General features: G+C 51.6%; 10 protein-coding genes across 10 annotated transcripts; 5 read left to right on the forward strand and 5 right to left on the reverse strand.

Annotated features, from left to right (window-relative positions):
• Positions 1-44: 44 nt before the first annotated feature.
• On the reverse strand, positions 45-3074 carry N7443_010582 (RNA recognition motif domain-containing protein; the record flags this gene model as incomplete). Its single annotated transcript, XM_056890638.1, has 2 exons — positions 45-2825; positions 2886-3074. 2 exons carry the CDS (start codon positions 3072-3074, stop codon positions 45-47), a joined length of 2970 nt encoding a protein of 989 aa, XP_056737129.1.
• Positions 3075-3803: 729 nt separating this feature from the next.
• N7443_010583 (putative histone acetyltransferase (MysT1)) lies at positions 3804-4844 on the forward strand (the record flags this gene model as incomplete). The annotated part of the gene is made up of 1 exon (XM_056890639.1): positions 3804-4844. One exon carries the CDS (start codon positions 3804-3806, stop codon positions 4842-4844), a length of 1041 nt encoding a protein of 346 aa, XP_056737130.1.
• Positions 4845-5144: 300 nt separating this feature from the next.
• N7443_010584 (chaperonin-containing T-complex subunit CCT6) lies at positions 5145-7120 on the reverse strand (the record flags this gene model as incomplete). The annotated part of the gene is made up of 7 exons (XM_056890640.1): positions 5145-6374; positions 6434-6607; positions 6661-6681; positions 6738-6779; positions 6850-6871; positions 6922-7016; positions 7079-7120. 7 exons carry the CDS (start codon positions 7118-7120, stop codon positions 5145-5147), a joined length of 1626 nt encoding a protein of 541 aa, XP_056737131.1.
• A 325-nt stretch (positions 7121-7445) lies between these two features.
• Positions 7446-9115, forward strand: sik1 (snoRNP complex protein NOP56; the record flags this gene model as incomplete). Its single annotated transcript, XM_056890641.1, has 3 exons — positions 7446-7609; positions 7678-8797; positions 8855-9115. 3 exons carry the CDS (start codon positions 7446-7448, stop codon positions 9113-9115), a joined length of 1545 nt encoding a protein of 514 aa, XP_056737132.1.
• A 469-nt stretch (positions 9116-9584) lies between these two features.
• N7443_010586 (uncharacterized protein) lies at positions 9585-10409 on the forward strand (the record flags this gene model as incomplete). Its single annotated transcript, XM_056890642.1, has 1 exon — positions 9585-10409. One exon carries the CDS (start codon positions 9585-9587, stop codon positions 10407-10409), a length of 825 nt encoding a protein of 274 aa, XP_056737133.1.
• A 273-nt stretch (positions 10410-10682) lies between these two features.
• N7443_010587 (COX20 family protein) lies at positions 10683-11345 on the reverse strand (the record flags this gene model as incomplete). The annotated part of the gene is made up of 2 exons (XM_056890643.1): positions 10683-10939; positions 10997-11345. The coding sequence occupies 2 exons, from the start codon at positions 11343-11345 to the stop codon at positions 10683-10685; spliced, it is 606 nt and encodes a 201-aa protein (XP_056737134.1).
• A 367-nt stretch (positions 11346-11712) lies between these two features.
• Positions 11713-18512, forward strand: N7443_010588 (DNA polymerase epsilon catalytic subunit POL2; the record flags this gene model as incomplete). The annotated part of the gene is made up of 3 exons (XM_056890644.1): positions 11713-12314; positions 12458-12522; positions 12574-18512. 3 exons carry the CDS (start codon positions 11713-11715, stop codon positions 18510-18512), a joined length of 6606 nt encoding a protein of 2201 aa, XP_056737135.1.
• A 492-nt stretch (positions 18513-19004) lies between these two features.
• Positions 19005-20409, forward strand: N7443_010589 (serine/threonine-protein kinase; the record flags this gene model as incomplete). The annotated part of the gene is made up of 4 exons (XM_056890645.1): positions 19005-19181; positions 19249-19339; positions 19403-19733; positions 19794-20409. The coding sequence occupies 4 exons, from the start codon at positions 19005-19007 to the stop codon at positions 20407-20409; spliced, it is 1215 nt and encodes a 404-aa protein (XP_056737136.1).
• Positions 20410-20669: 260 nt separating this feature from the next.
• On the reverse strand, positions 20670-21718 carry N7443_010590 (AMMECR1 domain-containing protein; the record flags this gene model as incomplete). Its single annotated transcript, XM_056890646.1, has 2 exons — positions 20670-21129; positions 21222-21718. The coding sequence occupies 2 exons, from the start codon at positions 21716-21718 to the stop codon at positions 20670-20672; spliced, it is 957 nt and encodes a 318-aa protein (XP_056737137.1).
• Positions 21719-22473: 755 nt separating this feature from the next.
• N7443_010591 (glycine hydroxymethyltransferase SHM2) lies at positions 22474-24086 on the reverse strand (the record flags this gene model as incomplete). The annotated part of the gene is made up of 4 exons (XM_056890647.1): positions 22474-23431; positions 23489-23853; positions 23943-23993; positions 24051-24086. The coding sequence occupies 4 exons, from the start codon at positions 24084-24086 to the stop codon at positions 22474-22476; spliced, it is 1410 nt and encodes a 469-aa protein (XP_056737138.1).
• Between the last annotated feature and the right edge of the window lie 117 nt (positions 24087-24203).

The following is a 24203-nucleotide window of genomic DNA, read 5'->3' on the forward strand; positions in this document are numbered from 1 at the left end:
GTGGAATTTGAAGCCCACATGTGCAAGGATATCACAGATTCATCCTACTGTCGATGCTGTCTAGCATATGCCTTCCGTTCCTCCTCAATCATCTCGATAGCATCCAGGAGGCTGCCGTTTGATGCAGCCGCATAGACAGCCATTCGGGATCGTCCACCTTCCGCGGGAGTACCATAGCCCATGTCGACAAGCGAAGAGATGCAGTTGTCGATACTCTCGGCATATGGATCCTGAAAACCATTGGAATGGCTTGGACTAGCGTTTGTGGTTGCAGACTGGGAGGTTTCCTCAATGGGGAAACTGCCAGGGATGCTCTGAGTGGACGATGGTCGGGAACGCAGGCGCTCTCGTCTGTCCAAGCGCGCCCAAGTATCAATTTCGGCCCTCTGTCGGGCACTAGGACGGAGCGAGTCACGCTCAGTTGCTCGGCGTCTGAGAGGAATTTCGGCAGTGGAATCGTTTGGAGAAGCGTATTCAAAAGGCTGCTTCACTGTTTCCGAGCGTTTGACTTTCGGCAAAGGCTTACCGCCACTGCTAGAGTTTTCATTGTAGTCTTTGGCACCAGGTAGCTTAGTTGGCCGGTCCTGCATGTTGGCGCCCAAAGCAGTGGCACTATCAACAGGAGCATCAGTGTCCAGGCGTGATCGCGAATTTCTGCGGAAGGAGGCATAGTCTCCAGGGGATACACCGTGAGGAGGCACAGATGCACGATCTTGCCGCTGATTTGCCCGCAGGTGAGCATCCAACTGCGAAACTGGCGGGAAACGATTCATTCCTAGATCTATCATTTCCCTTTCTGTAGGGTGCCCTGCGCTCAGAGGAGGGGAATGACTGCGCCCCCAGACAGGAGGAGCATTTGAGGCAGAGTCATCTGCCAAATCAATTAATGCGGGAGGGGCAGCCCGAGGAGCATTAGCACTTGAAGAGCTGATTTCTGGCACAGACAAGACAGGCTCCTGGAAGGTAACAGACTTCGTGCGCTTAACCGAGCACTTGCTGTTCTCACCAACAGTCTCTTCAGGAATGACCTCCTCTTTTCTCAAGGCCTTCTCCTGGGGCACTGATGTATCGCTGACATGAACGCTCTCGCTCTGAGAGCTGCCCATTTGAGCGCCGAGCGAGCTTGATTTCGCCGCCTTGGACGAGGGTTGCGATGCAGGAATTCGTTCAATGGGCATCTGATCACTGAACTCAAGGTTGATCGCGTGACCATCAATGTGGAAGCCCTGCAGGGCATTCATTGCAGCCATCGCCGGGTGAATCGTAGGGAACTGCAGGTAGCCGAAGCCTGCATGTTTGCCCGACATGGAATCCAGAGGAAGATCCACTTCAACAATGAACCCTTTTGAAGCGAAGACATCCTGGATCATTTTTTCGGTGACATTGAAGCCGACGTTTCCGATGAACAAGATCTTATTCTCAGGTGTCTCTGTGTGATTGCCTCCATTTTTGGAATGGGTCTGTACTTTATATGGTGGAGGAGCCGATGTATGGTTGTGAGGAAGAGAGTTGAGAGGCTGTTGCATACCGTGCGGGAGGAATGGCGGCATAGGGGGCGGCCCAGAGGACCACGGAGGGAATGCAACCGGGGTGTAGTGACGTGGCGGAGGAGGATGATGGGCATAGTGACGTGGTGGGTGAGCGTGCAAGTGCCACGGTTGATTAGCATTAAAAGATGCCCAGCTCGGTGGCTGAGGGGATGGCTGGAAATGCTGAGCATAAGGCTTCCCATCGCTAGGCCAGTTAGGAGGGGGATGAGAAGAATGGTTCCAAGGTTGCGTCTCTTGCTCGATGTGTGGATTGGAAGCAGGCTGAGGTCTGGGGGCATAGGATGATCCAGAGTCTCTAACCGAGGTTTGACCAGAGGCCGTGATATCTTTCTGTTGCGTTGGTGTGTCCGACGGATGGATCTGGCTTTCCTGACTGGGGACAGGCGGGACAGGCACACTGTTAGGAGGAGTGAAAAAGACGCCAGGTGCAGCATTCGAGCTGCCAGTCGTAGTGCTTGTGTTCTGGGACCCGGCTCGGCCAAACTCGTTCTCAAATGCCGCGAACAAGGTTCGTGTACTCTGATCCAGATCAGTAGCAAAAGACCGCAGACTTTCCACGGCGGTCTCAGCAACAGGCTTGCCGGCTTGAATTGCTTCTTCTGCCATATGTCTTCCATTTTCGGGCAGGTTATTAAAAGCGGTTCTCATCTGAGCCTCAAGGTGTGTGAAAAGGGCCTGCAGTGAAGTAGCAAGGTTCTCTGGAAGCTCCCTCTGAGCCTCACTCAGTTGATGCCGCAGCTCAGGAATTCTTGTTCGCAACTCAGTCTGCATGACGCCGACTCCACCGCAGATTTGTTGCAGCATCTGAGCCATAAACTGTTCCACAACGGGAGGGATCCCATGTGAGCTGATGTTAGCAGATGGTTCACGGGCGGGCTCAGATCTAGTTCCTTGAGCTTGTGTATCAAAAGTCTCACTGGACTCGAGAATATTGGAAAGTTCGGCTTCGAATGCGGCCATCAGAGGCTGGGGATCTTCTTCGGGGGCGGTCGCTGGGGAAGTGATATCTTCCGAAGCTGATTTATTCACGGGTTGGACGGTGTTGATTGCAGTCTCTGCAGTAGTGGAGGTATCCCTCGTCATTTCCGCGTCCTTGGGCGCTTCGTTGGATGTGTTTTCAAATCGCCTCCACAACTCGAGCACAGAATTTGATCGGCGAATATCAAAACGATGCATCGTTTCGGCTTCTTCACGAGAAACATGGATGGAATCAAGGCGTTCATTGATGTCGACGGGCTCGTCTAGGCGCTCAGATAGCTCGAGAGAGGACCCGACCTATAGATACAAGTTAGTCATTTGATGATAGAAAAAACCATACTTGCGATGTGAGCTTACTGTGATTTGTTCATCATCCTCGTAGTCAATGTAAGCAAGCCTCGCTCGAGGATGGCTTGACGCGATATCGTCGTAGTCGGCCGCTGAGATCTGTACTACTCCGTGAGAGACTGGAAGGTCTGAGTTGACTCCGTGGGCCGGGGATGAAGACACGTGAAGGTCTCTGATCTGGAAGGGCTTCAACATCATGGGAGCAACGTTGTGAACCCCTGAGTCCAGATCGACGATTTACACGGATGGAATAGAAGCAGCGGGAGATGATAACTTGGACTTGGGGATTCACGAAAGGAGGTGGATGGAGGAAGAGAAATCAGGACAAGTCATGAGATAAACGACTGTTGCCTGGCACAAAGACTCTTGAAAAGGAGGGGTGTGAACGCGAAAGCAAGAAGTTGAGGATGATCTCACTTGACATTTCACATCCCCAGGCAACAGCGGATAAGATACGGAACCTGGAGCTCTCCCCGCCTACCGCCTGACTAAGGAGATGATTATCTTGGACCTAAAGACTTCGTTCTCTTAGTCCTTCTCAACCTGTTCGGGAATATTTTGCTCAATGACTTTCAAGATGTGTTCTTGCTCATTTCCAATATATTATTCGAAAATCTCTGTAAAGCCACCTAGAAAGACAAAAAAAAGTAATATTGAGACAATCTTGTCGGTCCGGCTGTATTTGCTGACTCAGCGATTTCCTTGCGGCCCTTGCAAACCTAAGGTGTCTACTCCTTCAATCCAGAGAGCATTTCTAAAGGTGCGCCTGATTCGACGCCATTTTACATCTCACTGTTCATACAACTCCCATCGACCGGGAAATACCAATGGCTGGTCCACTGGAAACGACCCTCTATACCAAACGCCTCATAACCTAAATCTTGCACGACCCCCATACCCCATTCGAGCGATCCACACCCAGCCTCAATGACCACCGAAAAAGCCTCGTCACGACTGCAGAGTCCTGGTGACCGCAATGTTCAGAGTGTAGTGTTAGGAGACCTTCTGTTCAAGCCATGGTACCAATCTATCTACCCGGAGGACCTGGTTGCTAAAGACGCCGAGTGTCTTCACGTTTGTCGGTGGTGCTTCCGGTATTCCTGTGACCGAGTCGCTTTTGCAGAACACACCCGAGAATGTGTGTATCGAACAAAACCGCCCGGTACGAAGGTATATGATCATAGTGGTTATGCGGTATGGGAGGTCGATGGGGAGGAACACAAGCTTTTTGGCCAGAACTTATCCCTCTTCGCCAAGCTCTTTCTTGACCACAAGACCGTCTTCTTCGATGTCGCGACCTTCCTATACTATATTCTCACCTTTACCGACCCAGACAATCCAGAAAACTACCACGTTCTTGGCTTCTACTCAAAGGAGAAGCTATCTTGGGATTCGAACAACCTTGCCTGCATTTGTGTCTTCCCACCATACCAGCATAGGCAGCTGGGAAAATTGTTAATGGGGGTGAGCTATAAGCTTAGCGGCTGGGATTCCCTCGGTGGTTACATTGGTGGGCCAGAGAAGCCTCTCAGTGACCTAGGCCAAAAAAGCTACAATCGCTTCTGGGCCGAGCGGATCGCAAGATATCTGCTATGCGGCAAACGTGGCGAAGGCGAAAACTCAAAGCCTAGCAATTTCTCCAAAGCCTCCAAAAAGAGACCCCCGCGTGAGACTATGACCGTTGAAGAGGTCGGCCAGGCTACTGGCATGTTGGCAGAAGACGTGATCACCGCCATCAAGTTCATGGGCGTTGTTCAGCCAGAGACACCGAGGAAGCGTAAAACGCCTCGTCTAAGCGGAGATGGTGGCCCGGCTCAGGTTCCGACAATGCTCATACGGAAAGAGGATGTCTGGAAGTGGGCTAAAGTCCATCAACTGTCATTAGAGGATCCTGTGAGAGAGGATGGATTCATTCTCCCATCTCCAATTGTTTCCGATGCCAGCCAGAGAGCTTCGGACGAGGAATAGCCTCTGCAGTGTGATTGCATGTACAATAATGTCTAATGTAACTTAGTAATGATAATAATGACCCCTATTTCCTCGCCTGTCGAACACTATTGATAGAGAGGTTCGGCATATGCTTGTAGACCAGAGATGCTATGTAATGATGGACTGAGAGACATCTACGCCTACCATCTACGGCTTGAAGTAAATAAGTTGCAATTAATGTGTGCATTTTTTGACTGGACTTTCAAATGCCGAAGCCATAAGTCCTGGGTCCATCTAAATCTTTACATGAAACACCGAACCTCATCAACCGGGAGCACATTACTCTTCCATACCACCAGGTCCGCTCGCCTTGCTCATCTGGCGAGCCTTCAGCAGCTCGTCACAGAGAAGCAGGTTCGACGCGATACCAGTGCTGGAGGCAATGCAGTTCCGAAGAACACGGAAAGAGTCGAAGACACCCTCCTGGACGGGGTCCATGGGCTCACCGGTAGTCAGGTCCAGGCCGACAACGTCATTGCCTTGAGCACGCTCGTCCTGAATCGAGGCCAGAGAATCCTGGATATCATGACCGGCGTTGGCGGCCAGAGTCTTGGGAATGATGAGGAGAGCGTCGGCGAAAGCATCAACACCAAACTTGGCCTTGCCCTTGACGCTGTCGCGGAAATTCTCTGATTTCAAATGGGAAGCACAGGCGATCTGGAAGGCACCAGCACCGGGAATGACACATTCATCAACAATAGTGTTGTAAACGGAGCGAAGACCATCGCGGACGGCATCCTTGACTTGAGCGATGTTGTGTGCGTTAGGGCCCTTAATGAGGATAGTCACGGACTTGGGGTCCTTGACCTCCTCAACGAAAGTGAACTTCTCCTCACCAAGCTGGTGCTCGTAAACAAGACCAGCCCAACCGAGAACATCGGGGGTCATGTCCTCCACACTATTTTGGGCAACACCACCGCACACCAGCTGCAGACGCTCCATGTTTCTCCGCTTGGCGCGGCGGAGAGCCATGATGCCGTTCTTGACAAGGATATCCAAGCTCAGAGGGTCGATACCCTTCTGGTTGATCACAACGAAGCCCTTCTTGGGGTCGTTACCGCAGACCAGCTTCTTGAGCTCCACAATCTTCGCCAGCTTCGAATCAACAAACTTGCGCTCGCTTTCCACTAGCTTATCTCTCTGTTCGGCAGTGGAGTAGTAGAAGCCGGAGTTAATCTCAGACTTCTCGTACTCCAAGCTGACGTTCAATGTCAAGATGAAAGCATTCTCCACGCGCTTGGGCATGTCGGGGTGTCTAGCACCGTGGTCCAGAGCCAGACCACGGATGAGCTGGGTATCGGATGAGGACCGATGTTGCATTGTCATAATCTCAATCATGTGCAAATCAGGTTTCTCGGGGGCACGGTGGATGGCGAGCACGGCATCGACAATGTCAGGGGTGAGCTTCTCGGCGAGGGCAAGGTTCAACTTGGTGGAGAGAGAAGTGCGAGCAACAGAGAGGAGCAGCTCGCGGTCAACAGTCCGCTCGAGCTTGTACTTGTCGAGGAACTGCAAGCACCGTGTTAGACTGAGACTGCTTCATCAATTTATTCAGTTCTTCTGCATACCTTCAAAGCCTCGTTCTTCGCAATCTCGTAGCCATCGGTGACAACACGAGGGTGCAGTCCCTCGGTAATGAATCGATCCGCCTGCTTCAGGAGCTCTCCCACCAAGAGGACAACGGACGTTGTGCCATCACCTGTGATGTCATCTTGCGCTGTCGCAGCACGGGCAATCATAACCTTGGAACATTATCAGAGAGGATCGGGGACGTTTCGTGGCAGTGGTGTCTTACAGCCGTAGGGTTTTGAATTTGCTACCAGGAGTTAGCATTCATGCTCCATTAAGAAACAGCTGGGCCTTTTGACAAACCATTTCACGCAGCAGAACATTTCCATCCTTGGTCAGCTTGATCTGTTATAGTACCTCCGCATTAGATAACATGATCCGAGAAATTCCAGAGGATAAGGGACGTTATGCATACTCCGCCAGAACCGTCCACCAGCCTATTGATTTTGTTAGCTATTGCATTCGTTAGAAAATTATCGACACTCACATCTTCAAGGTACCAGAGGGACCCAAGTTCGACTTGAGAACATCCTGGAGACCCTCACCAGCGGCGATGTTCACCTTCAGGGCCTCTCCTCTCCGCTAGATGAAATGTTAGTGCGGGCCACGGAGGGGTCAAGCTTAGGGGGGTGATAAATGCATACCCGGGACTCGGCCTTGGGGTTCAGTAGCTGAGTTGCCGACATGTCTGTAGACAAAAATGAATGACAGCGAGCTCGGCCCAAGAAAACAAATGTAATGGGGCAATGAGTGAGAGCTCGTTAGCACACAGGAGTTTGGATGCCCGCGCTGGACCAAGGCGGTGAGCGTGATTTTTGGCAAAAAGCCCACATTACCGATTTGCACTAGCGTTGAAAAAAAAAGAGCTTCCGAATTCTTCACTTTTGCCCGTCCGCCTTCTTGAACGTCCGTCCCAAACCCACTACGCCGATAGTCGTCTGTGGGCCTTTGCCGCTACAAATTAATCCTCTGGTCATTATCGCGATTCATTTGACCTAAGGATTCAGCACTATGGCCGATTACCTCCTGTTCGAGAGCCCTGTGGGCTACTCGCTTTTCAAGGTCGCCCTCCAGGGCGACGCTGTGGGCAACCGTTTGAAGGAAGTCCAGGAAGGTGTTAACGACCTTGCCAAGTTTGGCAAGATGGTTGACCTAACCAGTTTCCTGCCCTTCGAGTACGTTTTTTGCGATGAAAATCCCACAGGGAGAATTTTGCCTCGAGCCGTTCGCTAACGCAACACAGAAACAACAAGCAGGCCCTTGGTGAAATCAACGATGTCTCTGAGGGTGTTGCCTCCGAGACTCTGGTTTCTTTCCTTGAATTGAATCTCCCCAAGCCGAGCAAGAAGAAGAAGGTCGTTCTGGGTCTGTTGGACAAGGGTCTTGCTGGAAGTGTCAAGTCCGCTTTCCCCTTCGTGGACTGCGAGACCGGTGACACCAGTGAGGTCGTCCAGGACCTTCTCCGTGGTCTTCGTCTGCACTTCACCAAGCTGCTGAGCCAGCTCCGCGAGGGTGACTTGGACACTGCCCAGCTCGGTCTCGGTCACGCTTACTCCCGTGCCAAGGTTAAGTTCTCCGTCACCCGTGACGATAACCACATCATCCAGGCCATTGCCATCCTTGATCAGCTTGACAAGGCTATCAACACTTTCTCCATGCGTGTTCGCGAATGGTACTCGTGGCACTTCCCCGAGCTGTACAAGGTTGTCTCCGAGAACCAGCGCTACGCTGAGGTTGCCCTCTTTGTCCAGGATAAGAAGACTTTGAACGATGACAAGCTCCACGACTTGGCCGCCCTCGTTGAGGATGACAAGGGTGTTGCTCAGAACATCATTGATGCTGCCAAGCACTCCATGGGTCAGGAGATCTCTGAGACCGACATGGAGAACGTCATTGCTTTCGCCGAGCGCGTTGTCAGCCTGTCTAAGTACCGCAAGTCGCTTTACCAGTACCTCGTCTCCAAGATGAGCGTTGTCGCGCCTAACCTTGCTGCTTTGATCGGTGAGGTCGTCGCTGCCCGTCTGATCTCCCACGCCGGTAGCTTGACCAACCTGTCCAAGTACCCCGCCTCCACCGTCCAGATTCTCGGTGCCGAGAAGGCTCTTTTCCGTGCCTTGAAGACCAAGGGTAATACCCCCAAGTATGGTCTCCTGTACCACTCTTCCTTCATTGGCCGGGCCGGACCCAAGAACAAGGGCCGTATTTCGCGTTTCCTTGCGAACAAGTGTTCCATTGCTTCCCGTATCGACAACTTCTCCGAGACTCCCACCACCAAGTTCGGTGAGGCCTTGAAGCATCAGGTCGAGGAGCGCCTGGAGTTCTACTCCACTGGTGCTGCCCCCACCAAGAACGAGGTCGCCATGGTATGTTCATCCCCCCTAGTCTCTTGATAATATTTCATAACTAATCCTGATTTACAGAAATCCGCCATGGATGCCGTCCTCGCTGGCATTGACGTTGATGTCAATGAGAGCGACGCTGAGATGGAGGATGCTGATGCCACTGCCTCCAAGAAGGAGAAGAAGGACAAGAAGGAGAAGAAGGAGAAGAAGGAGAAGTCCGACAAGAGTGACAAGAAGAAGAAGCGCAAGTCTGATGTCGGCGAGGGCGAGACTGAGAAGAAGAAGAAGCGCAAGCACGACACCGATGCTGAGCCTTCGAAGAAGAAGCAGAAGGCATAAAAGCGCTTTTTCTTGGGACTGGGAGTCTTCGTCATGGCGTTGGGTTTTATTCTTTCTTTTCTATCTTGTTCACGACTCGATGGGCTCGGGGATCTGTAAATTATTGATTTAGGCCTTAGGCCTTTGTTGGCAATAAGAGTTGCTACATCTCGTGCTATATGAAATTCGATCCTCTTTCTCTTTCACTTGACCTTGACCTTTATTTTCTCTCCCTGATCAGTTGTGCGCGGGCCTGCTCTTTTCTCAAGGGTTGTACGACAATCATTGGCTCCCGCTTCAACTCACTTCCGAGCGTGATCTGCCCCTCTCGAGGTCTCCGCACTCAAGTATATGAGAGGGCTGCTATACCATGAACTCACTCAAATCTCATTGAGACGAGTGAATGGAGTTGATTCTCCAACCTCTGAGGTCTTTACATATAGGTGAGGTCGGCAGTGACGCCACCACCTTGTCCGCTTTCAGCCCCGCGATGATGTCGGCAGACCTCCCTCGATACTTCTCGCCCAAGCGAAAGCGAGAGCCTTCTGAGTCTGACTTCTACAGCCCATCAGCATCTCCCACATCTACAGTATCCGCCTGTAGTCTACAAGAGGCTCGGCTTCGCGAGGACATTGAGCTTGGACGACAAAGCCCTCGAGCGGCAGTGACAGGGCGGTTTGGAGAATTGGCCATCCGAGGAGACCGTTTCCCAGAGCCGCTACTACAGCGCGACTTCCACCAAGAACCCACTCCACAGTCCTCGCAGGAAAAATGTCCACCCGAAAGCCACCTCTATACGAACACTATGCCGGAAACCTTATCGACCCATAACGCCGAGCTACGTGAAGTTCGAGGCCACCAGCCGCCGACCGAACAGTCGACTGAGATTTCAACAGAGAGCGCCTTGGCTCCCACAACACTATCGCCTTCTAAAAACAACTCTGCGCCGTCACCTCGAAAACAACACACTCCCATATCACCTTCCAAGAACCGAAAACAACGACGATCACCCCCTCTCGCAGATGTCTCATCGAAATATTCCATGACATGGCATGATGATGAGATAACGGGTCATAATCCTACAGACCCGACCGATGACGGTTATGGGATCAATGGCGTGGGATTTAAACCTACAGCGGCCATGGCGGCGGCTCGGTCCCATAAACGACAGAAACAAGTCGCCGAGTGGAAGACGCGCGAAGCACGAGACGCTCGCGAGAAGCGACGAGCACGGAGGAACGAAGACATTGCCTTGGAGAAGATTCACCGTGTACACCACGGCGCCATTCAGAAGCGAGTCAAATTTGACATTTAAGCGGGGACTCAATCCCATATCTTTACACTTTGCTTGATCGCATTTTTGGGGGTTTAAACAAACCGGGCGTCTTCGGGTATTCGGAACAAACATTGCGAATTTTGAGATGACTCGACTAGCAATATGGACATGGGGGAACTATGATACACAGAGATGACTTAATGACATGATGCCACATGTGCAGCCGTCCTAGCACAGGGTAATATACAATCTTGAAAACAATCTTGAATATATCCCACCAACACCGTGACTCCAGCTCGTAATTAAGCAACGCTACCAGAACTTGTAGTTGGAGAGGTTCGTCCAACTCTTCCTCCGCCGATCCTCTTCCGCACGCTTGGTGGCCTCCTCGGCGGCCTTTTCCTTGTCTCTTTGCTTCTTATCTTTCAATTCCTTCATCAAATCGACCGCTTGCTTCATTCCGTGCATTTCCTCAACACGTTGTCTCCGACAGAGCTCGTAGGCTGCTAGCGAGGTAACGGCGAATACTCCGACTGCCCAATTTCCAGCGGACCATAATGAGCGCATACCTATGCCAATGAATTAGTCCTCAATCAATTTCCAATAACTAGAAGTCATGAATGTACCTCCAAAGACACCTCGCATACCACCAGCGCCGAATCCAAGACCAATTCCGGTCAATAGCGATTCTCGTGCGCAGGGTGCTTTGTGGAATGAAGACATCTCAGACATAGAGACTGTGCCGACGACATCCGAATATGAGATATCTTTGGGATCCTTGCCACGGGGCTTGTACGTCGCATTTGAGAGAGCATTCACGCGGTCTTCGGGTTCACCGAATGCATCCCATAACTTTCCGACTTGCGACTTGGGGAAGTCGTGCTTGGGTTTCTTCGGATCGGTGTTCGGGATACTGGCAGGAAGATGGCTGCCAGGCTCCTCGGAGGAGCCGGGCTCTCGTGGATTGTCCGACATCGTTATTATCTTGCCGTCTTCAAACGAGGTACAATTTATTGGACCACCGTCAATATCAAGTGGCGTATTGATGATCCGGCGCAGACCGATTCAGATAGTTATTCCGGAAGATCGCTGACTCAGCCACGCGTAGACGCGGACGCGTCGAAAGAAGTGATTGAGATTGCCTCGATCGGTGCAAGTCGCAGGGCCATTTCTGATCCCTCTTCCAGACATTGGTCGCAGGATTGCTTTCCTGCCCCCGCGTCTTCTCCTCCCTGACGATATTATCTTTGTTTTACTCATTTTACCTGAGATATTTCCTCGCCATCTGCCCGCCCTGCCTTCCGATTTGATCTGAGCAGCCCGGCCGGGCGACAGTGTCGCAATGCCGTCGCGGAAACCCAGCAAATTTGGGAACAAGTTCCGAGGAGCTGCTGCATCCTCTGGTCCCCGACGAACAAAAACAGTCGAATTCGGTTCCCTGCGCATAAGCGAAGCAACATCTCAAGATGAGAAATTCGAGGCCATCCGGCTGGCCAACAGTATCGATGAACAACTTGGTTTCCCGCGTTTCGAGTCCGGCGAAACAAGGGCAGGCTGGCTCGTCAACATGCACAGTACGACAATAGAGGACTCCAATGTGCAAGGTGGCCGCGCCGGTGTCGACTTCTATTTTCTTCAAGACGACGGGAACAGCTTCAAAGCGACGGTCGAATACGAGCCTTATTTCCTGATTGCGGTGAAAAAGGGCCATGAGATGGAAGTGGAGGAATGGTCTAAGAGGTCATTCGAGGGTTTGATCAAGAGCTTTAAGCGACTTGACAAGGAAGATCTGAATCTCCCAAATCATCTTCTTGGACACCGGAGGACGTTCATCAGGATGAACTTTGCCAATGTGAGCAACCTGCTTGAAGTGCGGAGAACTCTTCTTCCTCTGGCCGAGAAGAACAAGAAGAATGCAGGTGTAATGGACGCATACGTCGAAATGTCTAGGTTTGTCTTCCGCCTTGGTGGCCTTGATATCGTCATTTTCTGATTGGGACTTATTTCTACAGTGCCACCACCGGTTTCGACCTTTTTGACGACGAAATAATTAATGAACAACGACCTAATGCCAACACGCAAGCGAGTGATTTTATTGTTGATATTCGCGAGTACGATGTTCCGTATCATGTCCGGGTGTGCATTGACAAGGGTGCGTGATTTTCATTTTCGGATGTCAGAATACCAGGCTCACAGTCTACAGATATTCGCATCGGAAAGTGGTATAATGTGCAGGCAAAGCACGGCGAGATTTCGTTATCCTGCCTAGAAGAACGACTTCAGCGTGCCGACCCTGTGGTGCTTGCCTTCGATATCGAAACCACAAAACTACCCCTCAAGTTTCCTGATGCAGTGATCGATCAGGTCATGATGATTTCCTACATGATTGACGGGCAAGGATTCTTGATCACCAACCGAGAAATCGTTTCCGAGGATATTAACGACTTCGAATACACACCAAAGCCTGAATACAACGGACCTTTCATTATTTTCAACGAGCCCAACGAGAGGGGTGTATTGGAGCGCTTTTTCGAGCATATCAAGATCGCCAAACCCACTGTTATTGCTACCTACAACGGTGACTTTTTCGATTGGCCGTTCGTGGAAGCGAGAGCGAGCGTCAACGGAATTGACATGTACTCGGAGATCGGCTTCAGAAAGAACAGCGAAGACATCTACCAGGCCGATTACTGTGTGCATATGGATTGTTTTGCGTGGGTGAACCGTGATAGTTATCTGCCGCAAGGAAGTCGTGGCTTGAAAGCTGTGACTGTCGCCAAGCTCGGCTACGACCCAGATGAACTTGACCCCGAACTGATGACTCCATATGCGAGTGAACGGCCCCAAACTCTCGCCGAGTACTCAGTTTCCGATGCTGTCGCAACCTACTACCTATACATGAAATATGTGCACCCCTTCATCTTCTCCCTGTGTACCATCATTCCTTTGAATGCCGACGAAACACTGCGAAAGGGAACTGGAACTCTCTGCGAGATGTTGCTCATGGTCCAAGCCTATCAACATGAGATTGTTCTTCCCAACAAGCACAAGGACCCACCCGAAGCCTTTTATGATGGCCATTTGCTTGAGTCGGAAACCTATGTTGGTGGTCACGTCGAAAGTATCGAGGCGGGTGTTTTCCGAAGTGACATCCCGGTCGCCTTCAATGTCGACCCCAAGGCTATGGAGGAGCTTATTCGAGATCTAGACCATGCCCTCAGGTTCAGTATTGAGGTTGAAGAGAAGAAGTCCATGGACGATGTGACGAACTTCGAAGAAGTCAAGGCTCAGATCGCAGAACGTCTACTCGACTTGCAGAACAACCCTGTTCGAAACGAGGTGCCTTTCATCTACCACTTGGACGTCGCCTCTATGTACCCCAATATCATGATCACCAATCGATTGCAACCAGATTCTTTGATCAACGAATCAGACTGTGCGGCATGCGATTTCAACCGCCCCGGAAAGACCTGTGACAGACGAATGCCGTGGGCATGGCGTGGTGAGTTCTTGCCTGCGAAGCGCGACGAATACAACATGATTCGACGTGCTACCGCGAATGAACGATTCCCCGGTAAATACAAGAATTCCCCAATGAGGTCATTCGGCGATCTCGGTATCGAGGAACAAGCCGGAGTGATCAAGAAGCGACTCCAGGATTACAGCAAAAAGATCTACCACAAAATTCACGACAGTAAGACGATGGAACGAGAGGCCATTATCTGCCAGAGAGAAAACCCATTTTACGTCGATACAGTGCGCGACTTCCGTGATCGGCGATATGATTTCAAGGGCAAGCAGAAGGTCTGGAAAAACAAGACTGATTCTTTGCAGTCGTCAGGTGCTTCTGCAGCTGAAATTGACGAGGCCAAGAAGATGATTATTTTATACGATTCACTCCAACTTGCACACAAGGTCATTCTGAACAGTTTCTACGGCTATGTCATGCGAAAGGGATCGCGATGGTATTCCATGGAAATGGCTGGTGTTACCTGTTTGACGGGTGCCCATATCATTCAGATGGCACGAGAGCTCGTTGAGCGCATCGGCCGACCTCTAGAGCTTGATACCGATGGTATTTGGTGTATGCTTCCCGGTACCTTCCCTGAAAACTTCACCTTCACTCTGAAGAATGGGAAGAAGTTGGGAATTTCGTACCCTTGTGTCATGCTTAATCACCTCGTTCACGCTCGTTACACAAATCACCAGTACCAGGCGCTCACCGACCCATCGACTTTCAAGTATGAGACTCACAGTGAAAATTCCATTTTCTTCGAAGTTGACGGGCCCTACCGAGCTATGATCCTGCCGACCTCAAAGGAAGAAGACAAGAACTTAAAGAAGCGATATGCCGTCTTCAACCACGATGGGTCTCTAGCGGAACTCAAGGGATTTGAAGTCAAGCGAAGAGGAGAGTTGAAGCTCATCAAGATCTTCCAAACCCAGATTTTCAAGTTCTTCTTAGATGGGACGAACCTTGCCGAGACGTATGCCGCCGTGGCTCGAGTTGCTGATCGATGGTTGGATGTCCTCTACGAGCAGGGGGCAACTTTAGCTGACGAAGAGCTGATTGATCTCATTTCGGAGAACCGAAGTATGTCCAAGACTTTGGAGGAATATGGAAATCAAAAGTCGACATCTATCACCACTGCAAAACGCCTCGCAGAGTTCTTGGGCGAGCAGATGGTTAAAGACAAGGGTCTCAACTGCAAGTACATTATCTCGTCAAGGCCGAGGAACACCCCTGTTACTGAACGAGCTATTCCTGTGACAATTTTCTCTGCAGAGGAGAGTGTCAAGCGCTTCTTCCTGCGAAAATGGCTCAAGGAAGACCCCGGAGATATAGATCCTCGTACCGTCATTGACTGGGATTATTATCTTGAGCGTCTGGGGTCCGTGGTGCAGAAGCTCATTACCATCCCTGCTGCGCTTCAGAAGATTCGGAACCCGGTCCCACGCGTTGCTCACCCTGACTGGCTGCAGCGACGGATCAACCAAAAGGACGACAAATTCAAGCAGAAGAAGATGACTGATTTGTTTGAGAAGTCCGAGAAGGCTCCGCTTTCTTCCATCTCCGCCAACATTCTGGAGCACCGGGTTCAACATGCCGGTGACATGGAAGAAGTTATTGCAAGCTCGACACAGAAAATCAAGTCTCCTGAAAGCAAGGTTGCTCAGAAGAGGAAGCATCCAGAGAGCGCTCCCAAGACATCGCTGGATCCTTTTGCTACTCTGCCGGCAGTCATGCCATCCATATCAGAGGATTATGAAGGGTTCCTCAAGTACCAGAAGCAAAAGTGGAAGATCCAGAAGCAAGCACGGATTCGTCGTCGCCAATTGTTTGGCGAGCGGACCAATGTTGCCACTGACTCCCTGAGCAACTTCTTCCGCAACCAGGCCCAGATGCTGTACATCAGTACATGGCAGGTTCTGCAGCTCTGTGAAACCGGCCGGCCAGGTATTGTGCAGGCCTTCGTGTTGATTGATCAAAAGATTCACGCACTCAATGTTAAAGTACCGCGGCAATTCTTCGTGAATTTGAAGCGGGACTCTCTGCCCGACATAGATGTGCCAGAGTGCGAGGTTGAGAAGGTCAATCATACCCTTCCTAATGGACATCCTTCGGTCCACCTCTTCCGTGTGTCGTTGACCGAAGACAAGTTCCTCGAGGAGGCTGATAAGATGGATGCTTTGTTCCAACATCCCAGTATCGAGGGCGTTTATGAGCGAAACATTACACCAAGTATCCGAGCAGTGCTGAAGCTTGGAAGCCACTGTACTTTTGATGAAGAACAGCGTGGCGTGCTCGGTGACGGTTTGGACAAAGGCTTTGATCTCTCTACTCTGCTTCATGCCACTTCTGACGAACCTTATTTGATTAATTCGTCCTTGGCATACCATTACCTATACCACGTTGCCTCCGGAGATCGACAAGTCTTTGCCCTGTTCTCAACGGCTAAAAAGGAAGCCAATATTGTTATCCTGAATAGGACCAGGGATGCCCAAGGCCTGCCAAATGTCGATAAAATTTACTCCGAGCTGCTTTCTCGCAAGCTGCAAGACACTGCTAGTGATGCAGCACAAAATGCGTTTGAGTACCAAGAAAAGATTCATTTCAGGACGACCCAGGTGATGACTCGACGGAAGGCTCACCTCGAAATTGGTGACTTGGTGAGGAAACTCCGCAGTGAGGAGACCCAACCAGCTATTTTGATCATTCAGTCCCAGCAAAAGGACCGACTATGTCACGAGATTCCTATTTTGAAGGAATATCCCACCCTGTTTGTGAAACCCGAAGTTTCGGACATGGATCTTCCACCCCTCGGCTGGCAATCCTTCATCGCAAGACGCCTGGTCACCCATTACCTGTATCTTGCAGCCTGGATCCAGCACCTGACCCTGCTTGCTCGTTACGGAGATGTGCCGCTTTGCAACTTGGAGACAGATGATCCTCGCTATCTAATCGATATTTCGTATGCTAGACGACTTCAGAAGAGCAATGTTGTTCTCTGGTGGTCTACGGCGCCACGACCAGACCATGCCGGCTATGAAAGAGATGATATCGTTGATTCCTTGGATAAGGTCAACATGCCAGCAGTGAACTCGCCAAGTTCTTATTCAACAGTATGCATCGAGCTGGATGTTCGCAACCTTGCCATCAATACAATTCTCACATCCTCCATTGTCAACGACATGGATGGGAATGATGCCCTTTTAGCCCCCTCTGGTGGCGCAGAAGACACAGGGGTTCTGTACTCCGAGAAGGCATTTGCATCTGCTGGCGCGGTTGTTTTGCGAGAGATGGTCAAGAACTGGTGGACAGAAGCATGCGCTGGAAATAGCATGGCTGATATCATGGTCCAACATTTGATTCGATGGGTGGAGAGCCCCGTCTCGTGTCTCTATGATCGATCCTTGCACAACTACGTGCGACTGCTCTCCCGCAAGTCGTTCCAGAGGTTGATGGCCGAGTTCCGACGAGTTGGTTCAAATGTGATCTTCGCCAGCCCGACCCGTCTTCTGCTTCAGACCACCAAGACCGAGGTCGGCAATGCCTACGCTTACAGTCAATACGTGCTGAAGTCGATCCGAGCTAATCCTCAATTCCACTTCGTCGATCTTGAGATCAAGGAATACTGGGACTACCTCGTCTGGTACGATGAGTACAACTATGGAGGTAAAGGCTGTCGGGAAGTAGTTGAGGCCGACAAGCAGGACCTCGAGACCGTCATGCACTGGCAACTCAGCCGATTCTTGCCGACGCCCATGCAAACTATCTTCCACGACTGGGTTGTCGAGTACATCGAATTGATGCATACTGCGAAGCGACCAGATCAGCAAGATGCCGAAATCTCTTCTACGCCCCGTTTGACCCAGATTCCCATCGGGCAGTCCAGTCAAGGGGATAACCAGGAGCTCACGGCCGTACTCGCGGATCGATTCTCGAAGCCTCTGAAGAAGCAGATTTCTGGTCTTATTCGCCGCCAGCGCGATGAGATGCTCCATCCCGAGCTCGCATCCGACTATGCCTTCCCAGTTCTTCCTGGCGTCCTGGTGGATCCCCACGGAGACAAGCGCAATCCGGCACTAGAGCTGGTGAAACTGCTGATGCAGGTTTTGAGTCTGTCCAAGACAACTACCCTGGAATCCCGACTTTTACGTCGGGAACTACTGGCCCTGTTTGAAGTGCGCGAATTTAGCAAAGAGGGTCGCTTCGAGAACCCTAGCGCTAGCCTGAAACTGCCCGAGCTTACCTGCAACGCCTGCTGTCTCATCCGCGACCTGGATCTATGCCGTGACGAAGACGTACTTCCCGACCCGGGGGATACCAGCAAGACACCCAAGCCATGGCGCTGCCCCTTCTGTCAAACCGAGTATGACCGGTTGGCGCAAGAGGAAATCCTCATTGGCCAGGCGCACGGTCTTGTTGTTGAGTGGCAGACGCAAGACCTCAAGTGTTCCAAATGCAGCGGTCTAAAGATCAGCGAATTTATGGAACACTGCTCTTGCAGTGGTGCCTGGGCTCCCACTGTGGACTTGAAGGAAACGGAGAAGAAACTGCGCGTGTTACAGAGCGCTGCCAAGTTCCATAGTCTGCAACTGCTCGAAGGCGTTGTGGAAAGTGTGCTTGCACAGATGTAAGCTGTTTTATGTTTTAATGTTTGCATGTTTTTCTTTGCCATTAAGTGGCTTTTCGGGTCACACAAGGCGTTTTCAAGGTTGGGAGTTGAGCATGGCATACGCGGCATAGTTACTCGGTGTTGGGTCAAAGTGTAAATAGCCTCTGTTTGGCGATCCTCGTCGATCTCGTAATGTGAATCACTTGTATCTTTCCTCTTCTTCTCTTCCCACTTTGCCTCTCTTCTCTGGATTTCCGATATCTCTATTTGATTACAACCCCTGCACACCTTCGCTCCTTGGTGCTGGAGAGTAAACAATCTCCTGTGAGTGGCCCTGCGCGGGCACCTTGGCGGGGTTCCGCCGCACATATGAACACCACTGCTGTGCCACAGCAGTCGGGCTGACTCGTCTACACAGTTACATATAAATCACTCGCGTGTATTTACTGCGCCGATAACCCTCGATTCGATCTCGCCCTGCCTGAACCTCCCCCTTCTCGCCCGTACTCTCCTAATGGCCCAACCTCCGAGCGGTCAGAGACCGATGGTCCAGCCGTGCCGATACAAGACGGGCAAGACCCTCGGCGCAGGCTCGTACTCCGTTGTTAAGGAGTGTGTACATATCGACACCGGTCGCTACTATGCTGCGAAGGTCATTAACAAGCGTCTGATGGCGGGGCGCGAGCACATGGTACGGGCAGTCGTTCCTACGGCGGAGCACACGATGCTAACCACCGTCCCCGCGGGGACATGCCCAGGTCCGAAATGAGATTGCAGTGCTGAAGAAAGTATCCATGGGCCACCAGAACATCCTTACACTGGTGGACTACTTTGAGACCATGAACAACTGTGCGTTCAGCCCCGGCGGCTAGCTTTGTCTTCGACCCGATGCTGATGCTTGATGCGCTTTAGTGTACCTTGTCACCGACCTCGCTCTGGGTGGTGAGCTTTTCGATCGCATCTGTCGCAAAGGCAGCTACTACGAGTCTGACGCCGCTGATCTTATTCGCGCCGTCCTTTCTGCGGTGGCATATCTCCATGACCACGGCATCGTGCACCGCGATTTGAAGCCTGAGAACTTGCTCTTCCGTACCCCGGAGGATAACGCAGACCTTCTGATCGCCGACTTTGGCTTATCCAGGATCATGGATGAGGAGCAGTTCCATGTACTTACCACAACGTGCGGTACACCGGGGTACATGGCACCGGAAATCTTCAAGAAGAGCGGGCACGGAAAACCAGTGTAAGTCTTCACTGGACGTGCGTTCCCAGTACACGGCTAATACTTTATGCCACGTTATAGTGATATCTGGGCCATTGGCGTGATCACCTACTTCCTTCTATGCGGATACACCCCATTCGATCGTGACTCCAACCTGGAAGAGATGCAGGCCATCCTCGCCGCGGACTACTCCTTCACACCACTGGAGTACTGGCGCGGCGTATCCCAGGAAGCGCGCCAATTCATTAAAGGCTGTCTGACAACCGACCCAACCAAGCGCATGACCGCTCACGAAGCCCTGCAGCACACCTGGATCAATCCTCCCTACGACCAGTCGAAGATCGGATCTGGCGAAGACCTTCTTCCCACCGTCAAGAAGAACTTCAACGCACGCCGCACCCTGCACCGGGCTATCGATACCGTGCGCGCTATTAACAAGCTGCGTGAGGGCGGCGGTTTCATGATGGATGGCGTTATGAGCATCGATCCGAAGCCTGAGCGTGTTAATGGAAATGAGGTTGTTGCTGAGGAGCAGAGTCAGGCGAACGAGGGTGCGAGTGAGGGCGGTAGTCCCATGCAGATTGATAGTCGGGGTAATGCACGTGGGCAGACGGAGGCGCAGATCCAGGAGCAGGAGCGGAGGGTCAAGGCCATGGTTGCTGGATTATGGAGTGGCCGTGGGGCTCATGGAAAGTAAGATGTGTACACACTTGGACGTTATCTACTCTGGACTAGGGCACTGGTGTCCAATCCATATTTCGAGTCTACATATCATGACCAATTGCAATGACTGATGAAATCATCGGCTCTCTCCAGCATTGGAAGTATGTCATTCAAAGTAGATGAGGGAATGGTCCCCTCTTGTCATTGTATAGTGCCATTATATATATCAAAGAATCATTATCATCACCATGAACCCGTCTAGAATTAAACGGGGTCGTCTAGAAGCATCCACAATCAGGCCAAACTCAAAATGTCCCTTCCATCGTCTAGAGAAAGCACCCAGTTCCGCCAGTCCTGCCAGTCCTTATAACTAGCCTTGGCCTTGAGACCCTGATACCGAACAGTCTTGAAATCCGAGACCTGTTCCCACGACTTCATTCCAAAGGGAGTACTCGATGCTCCTCGAAGGAGTTTTCGTGCAGCACTTCCAGCACCGCCATCCCAGCCCGCTTTCCGCATCAGGCTCTCAACTGTCTCTTCTTTCGTCCAGCCCTGTTCGGTGGCTACATCGGGGAGATATGTGGCGCCGTGGCGCCGGCCGCGATGTATGAACGAAATGCGGATGCCGTGTGTGCCGAGTGTCCAGTCCATGGCGTCGGTGCAGGGTTCGAAGGAGCCCAGAAGGGTTAGAGCACATTGGAGTGAAGGCAGGAGAGATTTGGGAATTGGGGAGAAGCGGGAATCGTCGAAAGCCCTGCATTTTCAAGATGTTAACAAAGATGATCCTGGCCTTGGAGTTGGGTTCGTAATGGCTTCGGCTCTTTGAAAGAGAAATGATCCACGTACGAGGTTAAAGCGTATGACTTGAGCCCCGCCGCGAGGTCCTTTGCCTCGAACGTGCCTATGCACCCGCGAAGAGACTTGGAACCGCTTCGAGACAGCGTATTCCACGTCACGAATAGTGGGTATCGTTGCTCAGACGACTTGGAAATTCCAGACAGTACACTAGGAGTCGTCATCGCTGTAGAGGCTGACAGATTCGAGTTAGATGATGTGTTAGAGGTGCTTGATGGCGTTGTGGCCGTGCTGGACGAGTCGGACGCCTGGCTCTGCAGACGTTTAATGCGAGGGATTTGCAGGGCCTTGGGCCGACTATCCTGTTCGGCATCCTCATCGTCATTTACAGACTGCTCGTATTCCTCATTCGCGAACTTTGATAGTTCCTTAGACTGCTCGTACTGTTCCCAGAGCGCTTCTATAGCTGCCAAACTGGCGGGCTCACGATCCTCAAACGAGGCATAAAGACTCTCAAAGCAATAGAGGCACTGGGCTTGGTTTGCCATTTCTGCAAAGGGTTTGTGTTCTTAGCTTGAAGATGAACTGACACAGAACTGGCTTCTGCACTGCCGCACCACTTCAGATCCTTGAAGCAACCACGAGCCTGGTGGATAATGACGACTGCGGGGTCGCAGACAGGATAGAAGGCTGCTTATCGGGGACAAACCCAATGGAAAGCGACCCGTAACAGACTCGGAGCAGTGTCGAAGGTGATCTGAGGAAGTTGAGGGGGGCGGCAGTGCGAGGGAGGACGAGCGACGCCTGAAACACTAAGACAAGTGACGAAATGACCGAGTGAAGGCGGGGAGATATGGTTCGACACGTGATGGGTCCTTACATAACACCTACAGCCTGAGAATCTAGCAAGAACGAAAATATACAAGTTAGTAGGAAGAGTTTTTACCATTGAATGGTATTCCATTTCAGTTAATGGTGATGTACAGCGAAATCAAAGGCCCCCACGCCAGATCATGTTGAACTTTTTTGGTCTCCTGGAAACCAGACCCTCCCGCAGTTGAATAAGCGGCGAGGTGATGTTGCTCGTTTCATATGCTCAAAAACAAAGAAAAACAAAAATTACCGAACCCAGACCTAAGGTTGAAAGAGCAGACCTGTATATAAACCCCAAATAACGCACCGTGTGGTATTTGCATCTTACCGACGCTTTCGTGATGTTGAACTCGCGAGATCCCAAGGATCTCTCTTCGTAACTTTCATATCATGACAGTCACCTCCCCACTATAGTCCTAGGGGGACTAATTTAAACGGGCAGGGGGAAAGAGCTGGCCCAGCCGGCAACCTCCTTGCGGAGAGCCAGGATCTCAGGGACGGTGCCGGAGGCAACCTTGGCCTTGAAGTCCTTCTGCTTGTTGGCCTCCTTGGGGAGCTCGCTCTGGACAGACTTGCAGATGTTGACGGCCTGGTCGACGTAACGGGCAATGCGCTTGAAGTCCTCCTCACCCATACCACGGGAGGACATGGCGGGAGCACCAATGCGGATACCACCGGGGGTCAGGGCAGACTTGTCACCGGGGACGGAGTTCTTGTTGCAAGCAATGTTGATCTGCTCGAGGACAGCCTCAACACGAGCACCATCAACCTTGCCACGGAGGTCAACGAGGACCATGTGGCTGTCAGTGCCGTCGGACACAAGCTTGTGACCGAGAGCCTTGAACTCAGTCTCAAGAGCCTTGGCGTTCTTGATGACCTGCTCCTGGTACTGCTTGAACTCAAGGGTGTCGGCCTGCTTGAGAGCAACAGCCAGAGCGGTGATGGTGTGGTTGTGGGGACCACCCTGGTGACCGGGGAAGACGGAGAAGTTGATGGGGTTCTCAAGATCGTACATGATGTCCTTGCCGGCCTTGTCCTGGCCACGGACACCCTTGCGGAAGAAGATCATGGCACCACGGGGACCGCGGAGAGACTTGTGGGTGGTGGTGGTGACAACATCGGCGTACTCGAAAGGAGAGGGGATGACGCCAGCAGCGATCAGGCCAGAGATGTGAGCCATGTCGACAACAAGGTAAGCACCGACCTTGTCAGCGATCTCGCGCATGCGCTTGTAGTCAATCAGACGGCAGTAGGCGGAAGTACCAGCGACCAGGATCTTGGGGCGGTACATCTCGGCGTTGGTCTCGAGCTGGTCGTAGTCGATGATACCAGTCTCAAGGTTGACACGGTAGGGGAAACTCTCGAAGTAGGTAGAGACAGCGGAGATCCTGGTAAGCTTATTAGAATCGATTGGATGAAAGGTGATGACTGGATGGAAATCTTACTTCTTGGTGGGAGTAGCATAGCCGTGGGACAAGTGACCACCGTGGGGGAGGTCGAGACCCATCAGACGGTCATGGGGACGCATCAAGGCCTGGTAGACCTGCAGGTTGGCAGGGGAGCCAGAAAGGCACTGAACGTTGACACCCCACTTGGCGGAGTCAAGGTTGAAGGCCTTGAGGGCACGCTGCTGACAGGTGATCTCAATAGCATCAATGTGCTGGTTACCACCGTAGTAGCGAGCACCGGGGTAACCCTCAGAGTACTTGTTGCACATAGGGGAACCAAGAGCATCGAAGACAGCGCGGGAGGTGAAGTTCTCCGAGGCAATCAGGACGACGGACTCGCGCTGACGCTGGATCTCAAGATCCTACAAGACGACAATTAGCCACCGGCTTCCAAAAACAATGTACAAGATAGCTTCATTGAGCTACTAAATCAATTGGGGTATTCACATACCATGATCTTGGCGATCTCGGGATCACTCTCCTTGAGACTAACGTGCATTTGCTGTATGGCATGATGAGTCAACGGTCTGCTCTAGCATGAAAGAAGAAGAATACTTACAGCCTTGTGGGCCTCAGACAGGGCGTAGGACGACATTGTGATGAGAGGTATCTCCTTAAAGGGTTAGGAGAAAATAGAAGAGGGAGAACGATGAGATGAAGATATAGGAAGGGAAGAAGGAAAAAAAAGTAAGAAAGTTCGTTGGTGGGGGGA

The sequence above is a fragment of the Penicillium atrosanguineum genome, assembly GCF_028827265.1.
Source record: "Penicillium atrosanguineum strain IBT 20685 chromosome Unknown utg000008l_segment0_segment0, whole genome shotgun sequence".
Lineage (NCBI taxonomy): Eukaryota > Fungi > Ascomycota > Eurotiomycetes > Eurotiales > Aspergillaceae > Penicillium > Penicillium atrosanguineum.